The 20,461-nt window shown below is 37.3% G+C and overlaps 1 protein-coding gene across 7 annotated transcripts in view; it reads left to right on the top strand.

Moving 5' to 3' along the window:
- Nucleotides 1–20,461, top strand: part of Cdkal1 (CDK5 regulatory subunit associated protein 1 like 1) — a 732,742-nt gene that overhangs the window by 127,290 nt on the left and 584,991 nt on the right. For all 7 annotated transcript variants that reach the window (XR_011372241.1, XR_011372240.1, XM_070024471.1 and 4 more), the window contains 2 exons: nucleotides 4,103–4,199; nucleotides 16,214–16,262. Coding sequence is in view for 5 of the 7 variants with exons in the window: in XM_070024471.1 (XP_069880572.1) it covers nucleotides 4,103–4,199; nucleotides 16,214–16,262 (146 nt within the window). In the remaining 2 variants the exon portion in view is untranslated. The remainder of the gene's footprint in view (nucleotides 1–4,102; nucleotides 4,200–16,213; nucleotides 16,263–20,461) is intronic.

Below are 20,461 nucleotides of genomic sequence, written 5' to 3'. Positions count from 1 at the left end.
TAGTTGACATAATTAGATGCACCAGTTTTTTCACTGTAGAATCCTTAGTTTTGCAGTCTCAGAAACTTGATTTTGTACGTTGACTCAGAGTTAAGTGGGCCCAGGGAATCAAACTCATGCTTAATCAATCTCAACTATTCAGCTTATTATGAAGGGCCCACTGACGATAGTTAACAGCAGCCAGTCTGTCCTGATTATCAGGCCATCTTCTTCTTGCCCGCTGCCAAAGAACTGGGGAAGGTCACTTTCCTGACTTCTTGGAGGGCGACTTCACAGTTTGTCTGGCAGGATTTAGAGATAGTATCATTCCCATTGTCAGCACTTGGTTCTCTTTTAAGCCATGGAAGCTGCTCAAGTCCTCTGATGTTTCTCTGCCCTCCCCCCCCCCCCCCCCCCCCCCCCCCGTGTCTGATCCTTTACCCAGTGTGGAATCTCCACAGGCACATTTTCTGGTTTCTATTGCTACAGCTTTATACTTTTATCCCAGCCCCACTGTCGTTGGTTCCATCATTTCTCCTCCCCTATCCCTTTGCTTTTATAGCTGTTTTTTTTTTAATCTGTGCATCTCATTGAAACACCTTTCTATAATGAGCCAAGTTTTCTTAACCTCTTCATGAAGTTTCTATCCTTATTGTCACTTTTTACTCTTTAATGTAGAGCCACAAGAAATCTTTCTCCAAAGTATTTCACAGACCCTTGCTACACAAGGCAGATGGCAACCCATAGTTTGTAGTGGAGGATAGAGCAGGAGTCTGGTCTCAGCAGCCTTGCCTCCCTGCTGATCCCCCGCCGGGTCCTTCAGGGGCCTCAGTGGGAGTGATGGCCATGGAAGCAGGCCATCTGGATGCACATCTACTTCCGTCACTAACTCTAGCTCAGTCACCACATCTTTTTGAATCTCACTTTTCTTATTGAAATAAAGGGGTGGTGTTGGTGTACCATCAGTAATGCAATGCTGTAAATTTTAAGATTTTTGTATGAATTATTTCTTGCATTTGATTCTCAGAAAAGGGCATGATTTTTTCATGTCTACATTACTCAAGTTAGTACTCTAGACAAGAGTGTCACTTTTTAATTTAGAAAAATGTTTCAAGAAAATATAAGCTATTACATCAAATTAACTTTATATCCAGTTTTTATTTTAATTAACATTTCAGGCCTACCTGAAAAAGAAGACATTCATACTATTTTAAATGTTCTTAAGGTATTATCTTGTAAGCATTCATGTTCTGAAGGACAAAAAGGTTTTTAAACTGTCTGATAGGTATATTTCAGAAGAAAAACCCGACTAAAGCTTACTAATGTAAAAGAACAGAATTTAAAAAGAGAATGTTTAGAACAAGAGTATTCAAAGAGTTTATATTAAAACTTTCACTGCTCTTTTTGGTTACACAAAATGATGTCATTAATATTCCTGACGAGGCTATGATTTTTGGTTTAGATCTGTAGATATGGTCTGCCATACCATTTTAAAGCCAAATTCAGTAGCAGCTCAGAATAATGCCCAATAAATAATTAAATCTAGCATCTAGTTTGAACCTTTCTTCTTAATTTTCTGTGTTCTTCTGACCTCCTGAAAGTCATCCGTGAATTGCAAGCTCTTCTAGAGTTTAGTGTTCTCCTCTGCTTTCTCCTTTCCTGTCTTATCCCGTGTATCTGTTCCATCCTACTCCTTTCTGCTGGTAAAAATCCTCCCAGATTTCTTTATGAAGCTTTCTTTAGCCCTTTTCTGTCTGTGCTTGTCCTTTGCCTTCCTGGTATGTTACCTGTGTATCTCTCTGTCACTGAAAGCATCTTACTTGATGTTGTTTATGGTCTTCATGATGTTTCCATTATAAGACATATAAGTTTGCTGAGTGCAAGGCACTGGTTTTCCTCATTTCTGTGTCATTAAGCACTCACTATAACGTCTGAGACATGCTTCCTAATTAAGTAATTGAATGACTTCACTTTATAGGAAACAGGCTTTTTATTTGGATTTAGTTATTAGTGATCTCAGAGTCTGTCTTGGATGTTTGCCAGTGACTCTAGCTAGGTGTTATATAGCTATGCTTTTACGTCCAACAATGGATGTTAACTTCCTTGTGGAGGTTGTTAATGAAAATGGAAAGATGCTTTCATTTGATAAAAGCTTTTCACATTTGCTACAAGAGAAATATTTGTGATGTGCTTAGTATTGATAAAAAGGTAAAACTATGTGGCTGAGCCAGGCAGTAATTCTCTTAGATGTATTATGCAGTTGATCAAACTAAGATTTCTTTTTAAAAAGGAAATTTCATTTACAAGTGTTTTCAGGATTCTAATTAGGAGAATTATATGAAAGTACTCTAGGAAGTCATTGAAATGGAAGATTTACAGGTGCTCTTAAAGAAGTGATTTATATTCTGTCTATTCATTACTTTCATCCTTCTCTTTGTATTTTCCAGAAGAAATGAGGTGCTTTCTGATCACAGAAAGCAGGTCCAACTAATCTCACATTTTTGTTGGCTTCTAGTTCTTTAGAAAAGGTTGCAAAAGACAAAGTGTCCCAGGTATAGAGACTTCTCATTTGGTGGGACTAGAGTCCAAAGTTAAAGTCAGAAACTGGACCTCAGATAACCTCAGTGTTCTCAGTGGGTTTCAGAGGCCTAGAGATTGGTAGGGACCTAGGTGCATAGGATGCAGCCTGTCAAAGTGTTGAGAACTTAAGAATTTAATTTAAGGTAGCTAAAGTATGTGAACTTGTAGGAAAAGATAGAAGTTCTACATTTAGCTACTGTCTTCCAGCAGTGTCTTCCAGTCCATGTGTGCCTGTGAACAAGTAAATAATCTTCCTATAGAGTGTACGCCCCAATCCCTCTTCAATAAAGAAATACTTGATAAAATAGCCAGATGTGATACCTTTGAACCAATATTTCTACTTTTTCTGTTTGTCTGTGATAGCTTTCCATTACACTGACAAAATACTTGAGAAAATCAGCATCTAGAAAAGATTGTGTTGGTACATAGTTTCAGAGGTTGCACCATATATTGTTTATTGTTGGCAGCAAAGCTGTTGGTGGAATAAAGCTGCTCACTTCATGTGGCCAGGAAGAGGAGTAGAGTGAGGAGACAGACAAACAGATATAGGGAGAAAGGGAGTAGGTAAAAGGTGGGAAGAAAGAAAAGAAGAAGGGGCCAGGGACAAGAACACACTACTTTTAACTAGGGTTTTGTCTCCTAAATTTCCATCATCTCAGAGGAGTCCAAGAGATTATGAAGCCATTAGTAGATGAAGCCATCAGTGAAGTCAGAACCCTCATGATCCAATAATTTCCCAGAGCCCTGTGAACATGTTTCCATTTGGGACCAAGCCTTCATTCAATGCTGGAGCCTTCAGATATTATGAGAGATCCAAGCCATAACATTTGATGTGAAAATACTTATACAACTGACCATATATTTTCATGTAGGTTTTCATATTTGAGAAATACTTTCTCAAAAATTCACCTGTGTATAACTGAATAAAATATGCATATATATGTGTGTGCACACAATATATATATAATATACAACCCTGTTTATATATTTATTCTTGAATATGTGAGGGATGGTTTGGTGTCTTTAGTAAACACAAGTGACCAATAACTGTAGGTTGCCTAGGGGGGCAAAGATTCAGGAATTCTAAGGACATGGGATATTATACTTTGGTGTATCTATTTCTCTTGGTTAAGCTTTTTTTTTTTCTTCTGAAATATACCTTTTGTTTTATATATTGGCCAAAGACTAAGAAAGTATGCACATTTCTTTGAATTTTAAAATAAGCGACTTGTTTGAAGGGTAAGCCTGTTTCTCTGGAAAATGTAGTTTTCAAGAATGATTCATATCCTTACCATTTCTGAGTGGTTGTTTTATACTGACATAATAATGGAAGACAATCTTAGGTGTGTTGTCAACATGGCCTTTGGTGGTATAAGTCAATATATAGTGTGGAAGTCTTACGCTATCTTAATGAGTTGTAAGAGGAGCTGTCCTCATCTGCTGGCTGGGTTTATTACTATTTTGAGAGCTTATATGCACCAGTAGCTTCCAAGAATATTCTTGTGAGTGAAAGAATTGACTGTTTTCTATTTCCCTTTTTCAGGAAAGCTCAAGAGGAGAACAAGAAAGTAGTGCTTGCTGGCTGTGTTCCTCAAGCCCAGCCCCGCCAGGACTACCTCAAAGGACTGAGTATCATTGGGGTAAGCTTTCACTTGGTGGACTAAAAGATAAACCTTACATGATTAATCAGATTAATCCTATTTCTAGGTTATTTGTAGCTGTCCTAATATTCTTTATTGCTCTTGAGACTGTCAAGTCATTTTAACCTTTTCATTTTACTACAAAAATACAATGTAGGTTTTCTCATTAAGAGAGATGTTAGTGGCTGGCTGAGATGACTCCCATCTGTAATCTCATCTTCTTGGGAGGCAGAGATCTGAAGGGTTGCAGTTCAGGGCTAGGTTGGGTAGAAAATGAGTAAGACCTCATTAATGGTCAAGATTTTTTTTTTGAAGAATAAAAAAAGTATTTATTTTCATTCTAACAATCAATAAACAAGATATTTACCTCAGTGTAAGGGAGCAGAAAAGAAACAACTTACAGAAAGTGATAAGACTTGTTCAGATTTCTGCAGAAAAACAATATAGTCATTACTGAAAAGTAATGATGATTGTATGATCATCGCTTCCAGGTTAGTTGTGTTTCAAGAACATTAGACAGAGGTTCAATAATGGTCAAGATTTTTTATGGCTCTTTTCAATCATGTGGGAACTATAGGAGAGAGGATCATTGTCTAAGGCCAGCTCTAGCAAAAAGCACAAGACTTTACCCAAAAAATAACTAAAGCAGAAAAGTTCTGAGGTGTGACTCACGTGGTAAAGCACCTACCTAGCAGACTCAAGGTCCTGAATCAGAACCCTAGGACTTCCCAGCCCACCCCTTACTCTAGGGAAAAGGCCGGGGGAGAGAATGCAGAAGATAGGGTGAGGCTCACATAATCATAATAATCATGATAATCTGGTCTTTGTTGCCATCTCTCTTTTCATCAACTCAGTTCTTTCCACTGAACTGCATACTTATCACTCCCTCTCATATAGGTATGTTGTTGGAATGTCTTACCTTTATATACTCAATTCCCCCCACCCACATCAGATTCCACTGCAAAACAGCACAATTTGCTGTTCCTAGTCTGCATGCAGTCCTTGGTGATCCAGCCTTCTGCTTCCCTGTCCTCTGCTGTATTAATTTAGCACAGTTACCATTTCATACTTAGATTTGTGATTTTTGCTTTACTTATACTATTGCTTCAATAAAGTCCACATTATTATTTAAATGTTTATCCTCAGGAGGACAGCTTTTCAGTCCTTGTCAAAGTGCCCATATTTTCATAGACATCCATTGGATACTTATTGACTAACTGCCTGAAACATCTTCCCATTGTCTTTTTATTCCTGGCATGGGATTTTCCCTGTTAGAAGGTTGGCTCTGAGAATCCTGGAGACCAGTCCCTGTTCTCTGTCATTCTGTTTGTAGCCTGATTCATAAAATGCCATGGAGTAATTGGCATTCAGTCAGCGCTTGTTTACCAAGTGAGTTACTGCTTCTTTGTGCCATGTGCCTGGAAAGCTCACCATTCATCTTTAAAACAAGCTGTTATTAACTTTTAAAACATATTTTAAAATATTGTATGTTCATCTAAAAGATTAGATGAATGATGGGCAATTGAATTGGGCTTTATAATGCATTTCTTTTTTCTTGCTTGGTATACCATCAACAAGTTCTTGTATTATGTTCTCAGTGTAATGAACTTGTTTCCTGTGAAGTCCTCACCCCACCAGCAAATTTAATAATCTCTGAACAAACATTCTCACTTTAAACAAACAGAACCAGAATGTTTGGTAACATTAGCTGTTTTCACTATTTGTCTGTTTACATTTTGATTTCTCCTGGTTTAGGGAATGAAATGAATAGAAGACTCCTGAGTTATCTTTTCATGTCAAACTAACCCCCTCTCTAAACACAACCCTGCTGTGCTAGGGAAATGGGAAACTAGCTAGAACTATTTGTGAGATGGAATGTGGTCTGTACTTGGAGTGAATCTTAGATTTCATCCCAAGGAATTAATGTTACTGGAATAGCAGGTTTTCTGTGGTCTCACCAGTCTCTTCTTTATGTACACATTATGGTAACAATTCTGAGATTGAGTATGTACAGAGAAGAGCATGGAATATGTTAAGGGAAAATGGAGATTCTTAAGACACTGTTTTGAGGCCCTGGGGTTGTAGCTCAGCTGCGGAGTGCTTGCTAAGCATGTTTGAAACTCCAGTTTGATCCCCAGTGCTGCCAAAAAGAAAAAGAAAAAACAAAAAACAAAGAGGATGTAAATGTGGAGGACAATTTTCAGGGCTGAGACAAAGTTGTAGCATCAACTAACATTTTTTTTTTCCTGTTGAACAGACTGTTTGCTCCATCACACAATTCCCCCTTAATACCATTAGCATTCCTTATACTTACTTTATCTGACTTATTTATAATTAGAGAAATATTACTCAAGAACACTTGTCTTGATAAGTGAATAAAAAGAAAAATCCTCTTTGTATCACAGCAGCACAATTATTATAACTTCTAAAAATTTACTCAGACTTTTAATCATTGAGTCTTTTAATATTATGATCTTAAGATTATTTTGGATGTTTATTTTCCACTATTGTGAGTTTTTGTCCCTTTGAGCTTTTTAAGTATTTTAAGTTACGTATTAATGTTCTGTTGAAGATAGTTTATAATTTACTTCTTAAGTATTCATGTAAATACTTTCTACCTTTCAGGAACTATGCAGAATACCTTCATTTTCTTTTTTTTTTTATTGTGAAAATACTGTACAGAAGGGTTACAATTACATGGGCAAGATAATGAGTACATTTCTTATCAAGCATTGTAGCCTCCTCCTTTGTTTCTCCATCCCATCCCTTCCCATCCTCCATCTGCCCCCCCCCCATCCGCCTCTCTTCTCCACCAAAATTGTAAAGTTCGTTTTCAACATAACGATTTGCACATCTCATTGTTGCAGTGGGTCCACCTGTATCCCTATTTAAACTATTTGTTTTTTCCCTTCCCCTCCACAAATTATACCAACATCAAATACAGTGAAAATAGGGGTTATACCGTGGGGGAGGGACATATAAAGCAACAAAGAAATAATCTTATAAATGTGTTAGAAACTATTGCATGAAAGAAAAAAACATTTGAATACATATCTTAGGGTTCATTTCCCTAACATCAACTTCTCTGACCTTTTCTGCTTGATTCTGACATATACTAGTTATTGCAAATAAGGGAAACCATGGGACCTATGTTTCTTTGGGCCTGGCTTACAGAATACCTTCATTTTCACAGTGGGCTTTTTATTTTAACTTAAAATTAGTAAAAATAAAGTAGCATAATGTAAAAACTTCCTCAGATTACATTGCCATTAATATTTTAGTGTAGTGATTTAATTACATATTCACCAGTGTAAAGTATTGTAAAGTTATTATTCTTTGTCAACATCATTTTCTAAGTGCATATGGCTCATACTTATAAATCTAGCTACTCATGAGGCTAAGGTCTGAAGCTCAAAGTTCAAAGGCAACTGGGCTGGAAAAGTTCTAGAAATTTTATTTCCAATTAACAAGCAAAATGCTAGACTGGAGAAATTTGTCAAATAGTAGAGCACCATCCATGAGAAAGTAAGCTAATCTCCCTCTTCCTCTCCCTCCTCCTCCCTCTCTCTCTCTCTCCCTCTCTCTCTCTCTCCCTCTCTCTCTCTCTCTCTCTCTCTCTCTCCCTCTTCCCCCCCTCTTCCCTCCCCCTCCTCAGGTTATGGGGCTTGAACTCAGGGCCTGGATATTGTTCCTGAGCTATTTTGCTGGTTTTTGAGTGGTTAATTGTAGACAAGAGTCTCATGGAGACTTTTTGGCCCGTCTGACTTCAAACTACAATCCTCAGATCTCAACCTTGTGAGTAGTTAGGATTACAGCCATGAGCCACCTATGGTGCCTGGCAAGCAAGCCAATTTTTAAAGTGTGAAACTCTCAGTTCAAAGTCTGGCACAAAACAAAGATGATCTACCCGTAAGTAAATATTTTCAAAAGACAATTTTTGTAAGGAAATCAGAATCATCTACAATTGGTATTTATACAGACCTTTTGTTTCGTAGAATTGTTACAATTGGAACCAAGTCAGAAACCTTCTCAAATATAGTAAATTGAAGTAAAGAAACAAATGGATTTTATAATATGAAAAATTTGTTCTTAAAGGTAAAAAAAAACAATAGGTATTTACTTCCAGCACCATGGGAAAATACTTCTACTCAGATGTTTGGAATTGTAAATTTTATCTGCAGACTGAGTGAAGAATGTTACTTTTTTTGTTGTTGTTTTGTTTTTTTCCTGGTCCTGGGGCTTGAAAACTCAGGAGCTAGATACTGTCCTTGAGCCTCTCTGAGCTTGAGCCTCAGCCCCACTTCTGGCCTTTTCTGTGTATGTGGTGCTGAGGAATCGAACCCAGGGCCTCATGCATGCAAGGCAAGCACTCTACTGACTGAGCCACCTTCCCAGCTGAAGAATGTTACTTCTTAACAAGAATTCTGCAATGAAGGGTGATAATAGAGATGTAAAGAAAAGCAGCCATGATTATACTGTTGTTTTCTAGACTCTTGCCAGTCACAACATAGGGAGGCTGTGTCAATTCTGTTAACCAAATGATTGCAATAAAGAGCTGATGTTTAAGGGGGGATCAGTTGGTGAGCAGGATATTTATTGAATCCCTTAGTTAAAAGATATCATACCTGCCTATATTTGGAAGTGCCCATGAAGTAAGCATTTAAGATATTAATAAGCTGGGTGTGGTGATGTATTTCTATAATCCTAGTACACAGGAGCCTGAGGCAGAGGATTGAAAAGTCCAAAGCAAGCCTTGGATACATAGAAAACAAACAAACGAAGACAGGAGGCTGATTAATTAGTCCATTTTCTATTTGTAGCTAGATATAGTGTTCAACTCACAGAGGTGGAGGCTCAGGAGTCCTTGTCATGGCCCTAGCATCTGCTTGGCAGAGCTGGGGGCCTCCTGAGATATATCATAACTTGGTGAGGGTTTCATGTGTTAAGACAGAGCACAAGTTCCAGCTAAGATCTCTCTTCTTCCTCTTAAAAATCCATGGTTCCCATCATGACTTCATCTAATCTGATTATCTTCAAAGACCTGCACCACCATACATACTATTTTCATGAATTTGGGGATTGAGATTTCAGAGCATGTGTTTTGGGAGCACATTGAGTCAATAGTGTGGGGCATTCGGTTTACTTTAATAATCAGAGTAACAGCAAAGTGAGAGTACTAGGTTAGTGGTGGTTTGTCTCCCCAGTCTCTTTGTACCATCAGTCCTTGTCCCTTGATGTGATCTACTCATTGATACTGTCTGTGTGATAAGCCCTGGTGGGGAGGGGGGCTGGGCGCTTGTGGGAAGAGGAATAAAGATTTCATCAGCCTGTCCTGGAGTACAAACGGGTTCAAACCTACCACATTTCTGTATTTCCTCATTTCTTTGAGAAGGAGAAAGAATAGAATTACAAATACAGATACCTTCAATGACTATCTCTATTCTTAACCAAACTGTTTTTCTTCTCATTAAAGGAAATATGTATTTTATATTTAGCACAGAGTCTTGATTTTTTTATACCAGTGTTTTATAGAAATGTTTTCAAGATCTAGAAAGTTTTCCTTACAGTTGACCTCTTTTGGCTAATTATTGCGATTAGCCATCCATCTTGGTCTTTTTCATGTCATGCCATTTTTCTTGCTGCTGTTTGCTTTACATTGGTCATTCTGTGTCTAGCTGTGGACAGTTCTCTGATTTTGTAACTACAACTCTTTTAGTGTCCCCTCCTTCTCTTAGGCTTGTTTGTTGACAGAAAGTTTGTTTCACATTAGTCAATCTGAATATATAGGATATTTCCTAGTAAAGGTTGGACCAAAAAAAAAAAAAAAAAAAAAGAAAAGATTAATGGATTTCAGGAGTCAGAAGACTTGGCCTCAAGTCCTGGCTCTCCAAATCCTGCCACATAACCAGTTCTTCCATTTAGCCAGTTCTTACTGTGAGCACACTTTGCAACATGCTGGGAATGCAGGTGTGTATAAAATCATTATACACCTTACATTCTGGCTGGGAAGAGGCATGCATCTAGTTTAAGTCTAGAACTTCACTTCCTGGAGACTCTGTTGGGATAGGTCCTTAGACCATGGTGAAATTGACTACTTGGCAACTTGAGTGTAAAGCTTAAATGGAAATTCTCTTTCTGTCTGTTTGGCAGGAGTTGTGTTCTTCTTGAGATCTTTTTTCTCAATGATGGCAGTATCCACTATTAGTAGGAATAGCATTTATTATAGTGAAGCATACTTATGTAGATTTCCTGTATTAGTAACAAGTACGACCTTTGAGCTTAGGGTTTATTTGTTTGACTTATCTTTAATGCTATACTATATTTCTAGGAATCCCAATAAACCACAAATTAATACTCAGGTTGTAGCACTTTGAAACATGCAATTTGAAGCAGAATATTTAGTTTGACATTAGAATTTTGTCAATGACAGAGCTTCCTGCAGAGCCAGCTGTAAGCCCTGCAGGCAAGTGGACCCTTTTGGGGAGAGTGGGATAGAAATGTGGTGACCACAGGTATCCACTCATGGCAGGGGCAGCTATCAGTGTGATTTGTAGTGGTTTTCAACATCTTCTAGACTGGATGTTCCAATCTGGAAAAGTCAGAATGCATGAAGACAATTTCAAGTGTGAACACTTTAATTCTGAAAATTACATACATAAGTAAAGCAGCATTCGGAGGAACTTTGAAGATGTTTCTCTCATGTAGCTTGTTGTAAGTTGTAGAGCACCAACCCTGAGCCAGAAAGCCAAGTAGGAACCCAAGGCCCTGATTTCACAGCCCAGTAATGGCACCAAAAAAACAAAACCAAAACCAAACATTCATGACAGTGCTGCAGTAACAGTGCATAGAATTCCAAGCCACAGTAACGCGCGCGCGCGCGCGCGCGCGTGTGTGTGTGTGTGTGTGTGTGTGTGTGTGTGTGTGTGTGTGTGTGTGTGTGTGTGTATGTGTGTGTGTGTGTGTGTGTGTGTGTGTGTGTGTGTGTTGTAGGGCTTGAACTCAGGGCCTGAGTGTTTTCCCTGAGCTTTGTTGCTCAAGACTAGCACTTTTCCACTTGGAGCCATAGCACCACTTCTGCTTTTCTGGTAGTTAATTGGAGATAGTCTTACAAACTGTCTTGCCTAGGCTGGCTTTGAACAACATGATCCTCAGATTTCAGCCTCCTGAGTGGCTAGGATTACAGTCATGAACCCCCAGTGCCTGACCAGTAGCAATGTTTTAAAGCCATAGTAATCCAAAAATATGGCACTGGACATAAAAATAGATACATAGATTAATGAAACATAAGGAAGAGCCTCTTGAATTAGAGTTAAGCATATACAGCCAACTAATTTTCAACAAGGCCATACAGAAAACAAAAAGATGATAGTCTTTCCAATAAATGGTATTGGGAAAGCTAAATAGCCACATGCAAAAGAATGAAATTAGGTCCTTATATAATTTTTTTTCTTTTGAAGTTCAATGTATATTTTTTCATTTTGGTACCAGTTCTCAAGTGATTATTTAAATTCACATTTAAATTAATTCAAATTTCATTTCTTTAATTCCTGTTTATTTTGCCCCATCTGCCCCTGTGTCCCTGATGGGCTGGCCCTCTCTTGGTCTTATAGTCCATCTATATCATTTCTGTGTCAGCCCTGGTCCTTACTTTCCCTTGTGAGGTTCATGTCATGACTCTGCTTTTGGTTCAGATCCTTGGATTACTGTCCAGATATTTACCTTCATCAGTATATCAAAATTGTCCTCTCTGTCTTTCTCTACTTCCAGACTTATAATTTCTGTCATGATAGTAAAAGTAAATGGAGTTACTCGTGTCTTTGTCTCCTCCAACTGGAACATAAGGTCCAGAAAGCAACAACTCTGCATTTTTCACTGCTATACTAGTTGTTAGAAAAATGTGCAGTTCAGAGTTTTTAGTAAATATCGGTGCAGTGAATACATTTGTGCCTGTGTTGATTTGTGTGGGAGAGCCTATAAAGGATAGTTATTAGCTGGGTCTCCTGAAAGTATAGGTTCAGTTGGATAGCATTCTGTGGTCATTAGAATTGTCTTTATGTAGGTCTTTTGGCATTTCTTGGTAAGATTTCCTAAGACAATTTGGCAGAAGACTCTCTGAATATCTTTGCATCTTGTTTCTCTCTGTCTTGGAAATAATTGCAGTTTCTCTTACATAGAAGCCTTGTAAAGGTATTAAATGTGATAATATAAAAGATCTATTAGCACAGAGCCAGAAACAGTCATTGTCTCAGAAATGTTAGCTGTCATTTTATTATTCTAGCCATGAACTTATCTAGCTCCTGATACCTTCGGAGAAAAAGCTACTCCAAGGTAATGCTGATGGTGGATGGACCTCTGGCAGAAGACTCGTATCAACAGAGAATGGTGTCTGGCAAGAAAATGTTACTAGTCGACAGCCATTTGCTTGAGATGTTTCCTAGGGCTTCTCTCAAAAGTTTCTGTAACAAGGTGGCTATATTAGCCATTCCCTGAACCTGCCCTTCTCAATGTGATTCTATAACTATTTAAATTCTAATTTAAACTAGTTAAAATTTCACTATGTCCATCACTATAGCTATATTTCAGGTACATTACAACCACATGCGGCTAGTGTGTGCCATATTGGCCTGCACAGACTGAAAACATTTCCATTACCACTGGATATTGCAGATAGCTTTGCTTCTAATAATGAGGAAATGTTACATTAGCACTGTATTTGCTTTAGGTACTTTTGTATGTGCTTGATTCTTCACTGCCCATTTAGTTATGAATTCAAAGTAGTTTCAAATAGTGGAACAAATGTTTTTATGGACTTCTTTGAAAAGTTCTTCAGTAGAATGACTCATTAATTTTATTTATGAATTGTTTATTCACCAGCTCCTTCCCTCATTGTGGAGAACATATGGTGACAGTAATAGAACAAACTGCCTGCCTTTTTTCCTGTGTATTTATAACTAAGTGCCCGAAGGACACAAGATACTGTTTTATTTATATTATTTTATTTGAATTATATGCCAGAGAATAGGCTCTTGTGTATTCAGGGTTTCAATTTACAGTATTAATTAAGAACAGCTTTCCTTTTTTCTTAGCATGAATTCAGTATATTTTTCACTACTGTAGGTGAGTTTGGAGTTCATCCTGTTGTTCAGGATTAGGTTTTTGTGCCTCCTCCTCTGCCCTGTTTTTTGCTTTCTACCCTCCCCTGCCACTGCGTTTCTTTTTGATTTTTCTGTCTTTCGTCCTTATTATTTCCTCCATTGTCCTTTCTGCTGAAAGGGAAATGTACATAATTTTTTCTTTAAATCAGTTAATGAATAAATGGAGCTTTCAACAAAATGGTGAGACAAAGGATAAAGGGGGAACTTATGAAACAGTGATATGCACAAGACAATATGTTGGAAATGATCTGTACAACTTGGGAGGGCTTGGAAGGGAGGGAAAGAGGGAGAAAAATGAGGGAAGGGGTAACAAGTTAGACAAGAAATGTAATCACTACCTGTAACCCCTCTGAACATCATGTTGACATTAAAATTAAAATTAAAAAGAATATTTAATTTTAAAAATGCCATGGATGTGTCAGTCCAAAGGAATTCTTTTCTCAAATCTCTGTATTTCTGCTTTCCATTGCATCCTTTATACATACTTCTACTTGCTGAATATCAAAGGACTTTTACTTTTTATTCCTATATACTTGTAATGTATGAATACCATATTTTAGTGGACTATTTCTTGTATTTCTTGCTGAAAACTTTTTCTGCAACATAATGCCTTGTTCAGTTTTGTTATAAACTCACCTAATGTAAGATTCACTGTTAATATGTTTTTGAATATATATTTACTGTGAGTGATAAGCTACAATGAACTTTATTGCTTCTTGTTTGTAATCACAAACTTTATTTATACTTAAATAAGTAACCTCAACCTCAGCTTCTCATATAGCTGAAATGATAGATGTGAGCCACTGTGCCTAGCTTTAGAGGACTTACGAACTTTTCTGCCTCTGCTGGCCTCAAATTGTGATCCTCTTGTTTTCAGGTTGCCAAGTACCTAGGACTATAGGTGTGAGCCATCAGCATCTAGCACTTTTTTTTATTGGCATATGTTAACTGTACAAAATGTGTTTCTTTTTGACATTTTTATATAAGCATAAAATCTGACCATAATAATCTTATTACATTTCTTATTCCCACATTTCTTAGCCCTTTTTCTCTTCCCTAATAGTCTCTGGGCTTGCTTCATTATCTGTGTTCTTTCTGAAGAACCTGTTTTATTGATTATGATTATTTCTCTTATCTAGTCTTTTTTCTCTGTCACCTTTCAGTATATAAAACATATTGAAAGTATAAGAAAAATACAAAACAGTTAATTGCACTAACTTAAACTAAAAACTCACATTTCCCACTTTCTCTCACTAATAGGAATCCTCTTTTACTTTTATCAAGCTCCGTGTGTGTGTGTGTGTGTGTGTGTGTGTGTGTGTGTGTGTGTGTGTGTGTGTGTGTGTGTGTGTGTGTGTGTGTGTGTGTGTGTGTGTGTGTGTGTGTGTGTGTGTGTGTGTGTGTGTGTGTGCGTGCGCTTGCGTGCGTGCGCGTGCGAGCACGCCAGGTCTTGGGACTTGAACTTGCTATTGCTTTTTAAGTAAATTATTATTATTTTTTAAAAAGCTCTCAGTATGGTTCATTATAGCACTGTGGTATAACAATACCATTCTGACTTCAGTAGGTATATAGATGATTGCATTGTGCTAAATTCAACCAATGAGGTACCAGGTAACTGGTAAAATGCAGGCAGTAGATCTATTTATATATATGGGATATGTACATAGACCAGCCTTTTCAGTTTTTTTCTCTTTCTTGTAAAAACTAAAAAGCTACAGAAAAGATTTATTATACATACATACATACATATATATATATATATACTTTTTTTGGGGGGGGTCCAGTCGTGGGGCCTGAACTCTGGGCCTGGGCACTGTCCCTCAGCAATTCAGCTCAAGACTAGTGCCCTACCACTTGAGCCACAGCGCCAATTCCGGCTTTTTTCTTTTTGCTTATGTGGTGCTGAGGAATCGAACCCAGGGCCTCAGGCATGCAAGGCAATCGCTCTACCACTGAGCCACCTTTCCAGCCCCTATTATACAGATATTTAATGCCAGGAAATATCTTGTTAGCTACTTATCATAATGAGCAGTTTGATTGGCAAAGATGCCAATTGCAAAGATGCAAGTTGCATTATTTTCATTTTATATTTGTTTTGATTTCATTTTTCTAGGGTCCATAGGTTTCCTCTGTAATAAAACAATGATACTGTGTCCTGTTTTATCTGACTTTCTTCCTTCAGTTTCTTGAATGCTGAATTTCCTTGGCTTCTCTTGTATTTCTTTAAACTCAGCCCTGCTCATTCATTGTCCTTAGTGACTTCTCCTCTCCTCACTCACCAGCACTGTTGGTTCCTCAAGTGTGACTTATTACCTTCCATCTGGCTTCCAGTGGCACCCTGGGCAATCTTCCTGTATCACTTTATATAGAACAAAAGCTTTATCTTTTGACCTTATAGTCCAGAGATTCAGTACAGTCCTTAACAGATAGTAAAAATTTATTGGAAGAGTTTAAAAAATTAATAAAACATGGCACTTGGGAAAGATCTCCTAGCATTTTCTTTGTGTAGGTTTGTTATTTTTTAAACCTTTTTTTTCTTGATACCTTGTAGGAAGAAATATATTTTAATTAAACTTACATTTTGAGTAGTGTTGAGTTGATGTGGTTAGTTTATCCTAACTCAAACCCTGTCAGTTTATTTAAATGTAATATTATTTATTTGTTACTGGTAGAAAGGAAGGTAGTAATTGCATATGTAATTTTTACATAGAATATTGATATCTACTTTTTATATTTCCAGTAAATAAAATTTGAATTGGTGTAATTAGAAAAATATATAACATTGACTGAACTAGAAACATAAACAATTTCTTGCTCTCCATTTAAACTGCTTGTCTAATCATTTGTCTTCTTTTCTAGGTTCAACAGATAGATCGGGTGGTGGAGGTTGTGGAGGAAACAATTAAAGGTAATGGTTGGAAGTGCAGTGAGCAACTACATTATCAATGTACCACTCTGTTGACATTTATTGGGCTTCTTTATAAAAGTTAATATTTGAGGAATAACATCATAAAGTTTTGTCCTTGACTTTACTCAATGTCCAGGAAGTATATTTGTTTGGCTTATAAATGAATAAAGAAATAAGATCACAGTTTTTTGTTTGTTTTAATCCTATTTTTATTTTTTTATTAAATAGATCTAGTGTGAAGCTCAGATTAGAAGGCAGAAGAAGAAAGTTTGTTATTTTCTTAACAAAACTAAACATAATCTTATGTAGGCTAATTGGCTATACCTTTTAATATTTACCTAAATGAAGTGAAAACATATCTATAAAAACCTGCACTTGTTTATAATACCTTAATTCATAATTACTCAACTTTAGAAACAATAACAATGTCCTTCTGTAAGTAAATGGATGAAAGAACTGTGGTACAGCTAATGATGGAGTATTATTCAGCACTAAAAGAAATGAGCTATCAAACCATGAAAAGGCATTGAGGGATCCTAAATGCATATTAAAAGAAACTAATGTGAAAAGACTATGTAGTATAGCATTTCAAGTCTGTGGTGTTCTAGAAAAGGTGGACTGAGGAGACAATGAAAGGATCACTGCTTGCCAGTAGCTTGGAAGTAGGTAGGAAATGAATGAGCAGAGCATAGAAGATATATTCTTGGGATAGTAATATTATTCTGTACATTACTCCAGTGATGGATAACATCACCTTTGGCCCCTATGTAAACTCTGGATGGACACGGCATCAATAATGATGCATCAATGTAAGCTTCTAATTATAACCATCTTACCCCTGTTTCAGGATATTGGTAGTGGTAAGGCAGTGGTATATGGAAACTGTACTTCAGTTTCATTTTATTGTGAACTTGAAACTACTATAAGAAGTCAAGTCCATTTTTTTTTGTTGTTGTTGTTGGTCACGGGGCTTGAACTCGGCTTGGGCACTGTCCCTCAGCTCTTCAGCTCAAGGCGACTGCTCTACCACTTGAGCCACAGTGCCACTTCCAGTTTTCTGGTGGTTTATTGGAGATAAGAGTCTCATGGACTTTCCTGCCAGGGCTGGGTTTGAACCGCGATCCTCAGATCTCAGCCTTCTGACTAACTAGGATTATAGGTGTGAGCCACCAGCGCCCAGCTACATTTAAAAGATCAGTAGTAGTCAACTTGAGCTTAAGAGTTTGACAGGTAGCTTGCAGAGATGTAATTTCTGTAGGAAATGGAAAGTCTTTCATGTCCAGACTGGATTAACGGGGTAGTTCTCATTGATGACTTTGGATTTGAGTAGATTCATTGGAGAGGCTGCATTTGGATTTAAATGGTAGAGTCTACAGCAGAACATCAGTTAGGATGAAGTTGATTGGAATGCTCATCCACTGGTTTGCTTGAGGATGTGAAAGCTGATGCTAGTGGTGTAACCAGAGTGCTTTGGGGACAGCAGGATTAATTTTGGAATTTATACATGCAGGTGAGGAAACCAAGCTATAAAGGGGTTAAGTTTGATCCCTTTATTAATGGTGAATAGAGCCTATCAAGGGACTTTTTTCTATTTCTACTGCCAGTACTTCATTTGCACAGTTCCTGTCATTGAGATAATGTAGCCCTGGTAGCAGTAACTGGTTGTTGGTTCTCTTTCAACAAGTTATTCTTTTGAAGATCAGTTTCCAAGATTAAAATGGAAAAGATTTAATGGATCCATCCTTTGAGGTACTTGGAACATATTAGGAGATCAGTTTCTCAATGTCTACCCATACTTTCTCCTTGATATCTGGACATCTAGTTTGTTCTAACTGTTCTTCAGCAACAACAACTCTCCTTTCAATCTGACTATATAAACTGTTTTCATTAAACCTGGGATTATTCCCTCCGGCATGTATAGTTGTCCTGTACCCATGTATCAATTTGGAACTTCTTAATGTGATATTAATTGTGTTCTACTCCATTCTACTATGTTACTTTTCTTTCATTGATAGCATTTACATACAATTATACCAGCCATCTGCACTACCTGAAATTCTTATATATTATTTTCCGTTTTCTTTACATTTATCTTAGGGTCCTAAACAGAAGTGGGTAACTTCTGCTTGGCCCTTTTCACCTTGATATGTTCCTACCTAGACTGGCTTATATGGCTATATTAGTGGGGTTCTTGCCATCCGGCACACAGGTGTATTTAGCCAGTGGTAGGTGGCAGCTGTGCCAATAGAGTGAAGTAGGAGTGTTTATTCCTTTCCATCTTCTCTCATCCTTGTTGTGGTTTGGCTGTTTCTCCTCCCTCTAGGCCACAGACTTTGTCTGGTGACCTTGTCTGTTCTTCTGTTATCTTCTGGTTCCAGTAACTGTTCCTTTCCTTTGCCTCTTCAGGCTTAGGGTGGAAAGGCTCCCTATTGATATCAGCCCTATGTAGTAAATAGTCTCTTTATGAAAACCTCTTCAGTTATGCAGAGAAAGCATCTTCTGTGCTGGTGCCCTAAATGGTAAGAAGTTAGCTGTGGAGAAGCAATGCCCTGCCCAGAAGGGCAGATGGAGTATAGCCAGACAAGAGGATAATGCTGCAACTGATTCCTGTTTGATTCCAGTTAGACTCTCTTCTTAACTCTGCCTTAAAGGCCACAGGCCACAGCCTGTTTGCATGCTTACCGCTACTTATGCTTCACCAAGTGTGAGAGGTGTCTTCATAAGACACACTGGTATTGAACATCTTCAAATTTATTGCAGTTAACTTGAAGCCATACAAAGCCACTTTCCTTTCCCCTTCCCCAGCCCTTCCCCTTTCCCCTTTCCCCTTTTTTCTCTTTCCCTTCCCGTTCCTTCTTTTTTGTGCTGTATCAGAGTAGAAAAATTCCCTACTCAAACTTTTGATTTTTTTTAAGGGGATACTAACCAGATTATAATGAGTTTAAAGATTTTCTTTCATGTAAATTTGATAACAAGATATAGAATTTATGTAGGGGATGAAATATAGTATCTAAAGAATTCACATTCTTTTAAATACATATGTGTATGTATATGTATATGCATATATGTATAGATTTATATGTAAGTATATGTATGCATACCTTAGTCTTGGTTTGTAAGGTCATTAAATTTTCTTTCCATATGAAAGATCTGAACCAAAAGTAAATCTTTCTTCCAACATAAATATATAGTTGTTTAATCAAGAAAAATATTAAAATAATCTTGTCTTTATAAAAAGTTATCCTAATTGTATAACTTTGTAACAGATGAGTGCAAGTAAATATTACTTATGGAAATTTAAAACTTTATCCTCCCCTCCCCTCCCTTCTTTCCCTTTTCTTCCTTTTTCATATATACTCCAGGCTGGTCATGAACTTTCTTCTTGCCTCTACCTCTTGAGTGCTGAGATTGCAGACATGTATCACCCTACCCTACTTAAAAGGACTCTGTTAGAAAAACCAGTACTTCCTGTCTTGACTGTATTTCTTTGATTTTATAACTTGGTCACATCACTAAGCTTTCTTGCTCATGACTGGCTCTCTACTAGTTGAACAACACCTCCAACTCAGCTTTTTACTTATTGGAGGTCCTGGATTCTCTGCTTTTCTGCCTGGACTGCTTCAAATTGTGTTCCTCCAGATCTCAGCTTTCTGTCTAGGATTTATAGACATGAGCCTAGATGTTTTGGTTAGTTTTGAAAATATTTTTATAATCTTTAAGTAGCTGTACAAAGGAGTGGCCATTCAACATTTGATTATTTTTGAGATAGGATCTAATTTTTTTCCCTAAGCAAACATGGGCATAATCTTCCTATTTATGTTTCCTACCATTCTATGATGACAGATGTATGTCATTATGCCCGCTTTTTTCTTTTGAGATAGGGGCTTGCAAACCACAAACTGTGATTTTACTGATCTAAGCTTCCTAAGTAGCCAAGAATTTGGGTATCATAAGCGACCATGTGTGTCAGCCTCCTAAGTAGCCAAGAATTTGGGTATCATGAGTGACCATGTGTGGCTGTTTATGTTTATCTTAATAGTGGTTAGTTAATTAATATTTTTCAGCCATTACAACTTTCAGAATATGAATAAATATATAAACTTGTAGATTTTACTACTTTATTGTAGTTGCAGAATTATTTTATATGTTTTTGAATTGTGTTAAATTTAATTATACTTCTCTAATGAGTTCATCACTTA

The sequence above is a fragment of the Dipodomys merriami genome, unplaced genomic scaffold, assembly GCF_024711535.1.
Source record: "Dipodomys merriami isolate MVZ:Mamm:240054 unplaced genomic scaffold, mDipMer1.0.p SCAF_16, whole genome shotgun sequence".
Taxonomy (NCBI): domain Eukaryota; kingdom Metazoa; phylum Chordata; class Mammalia; order Rodentia; family Heteromyidae; genus Dipodomys; species Dipodomys merriami.
Note: the sequence above shows the minus strand (reverse complement) of the source record. Positions and strands in the feature narration are given on the sequence as shown.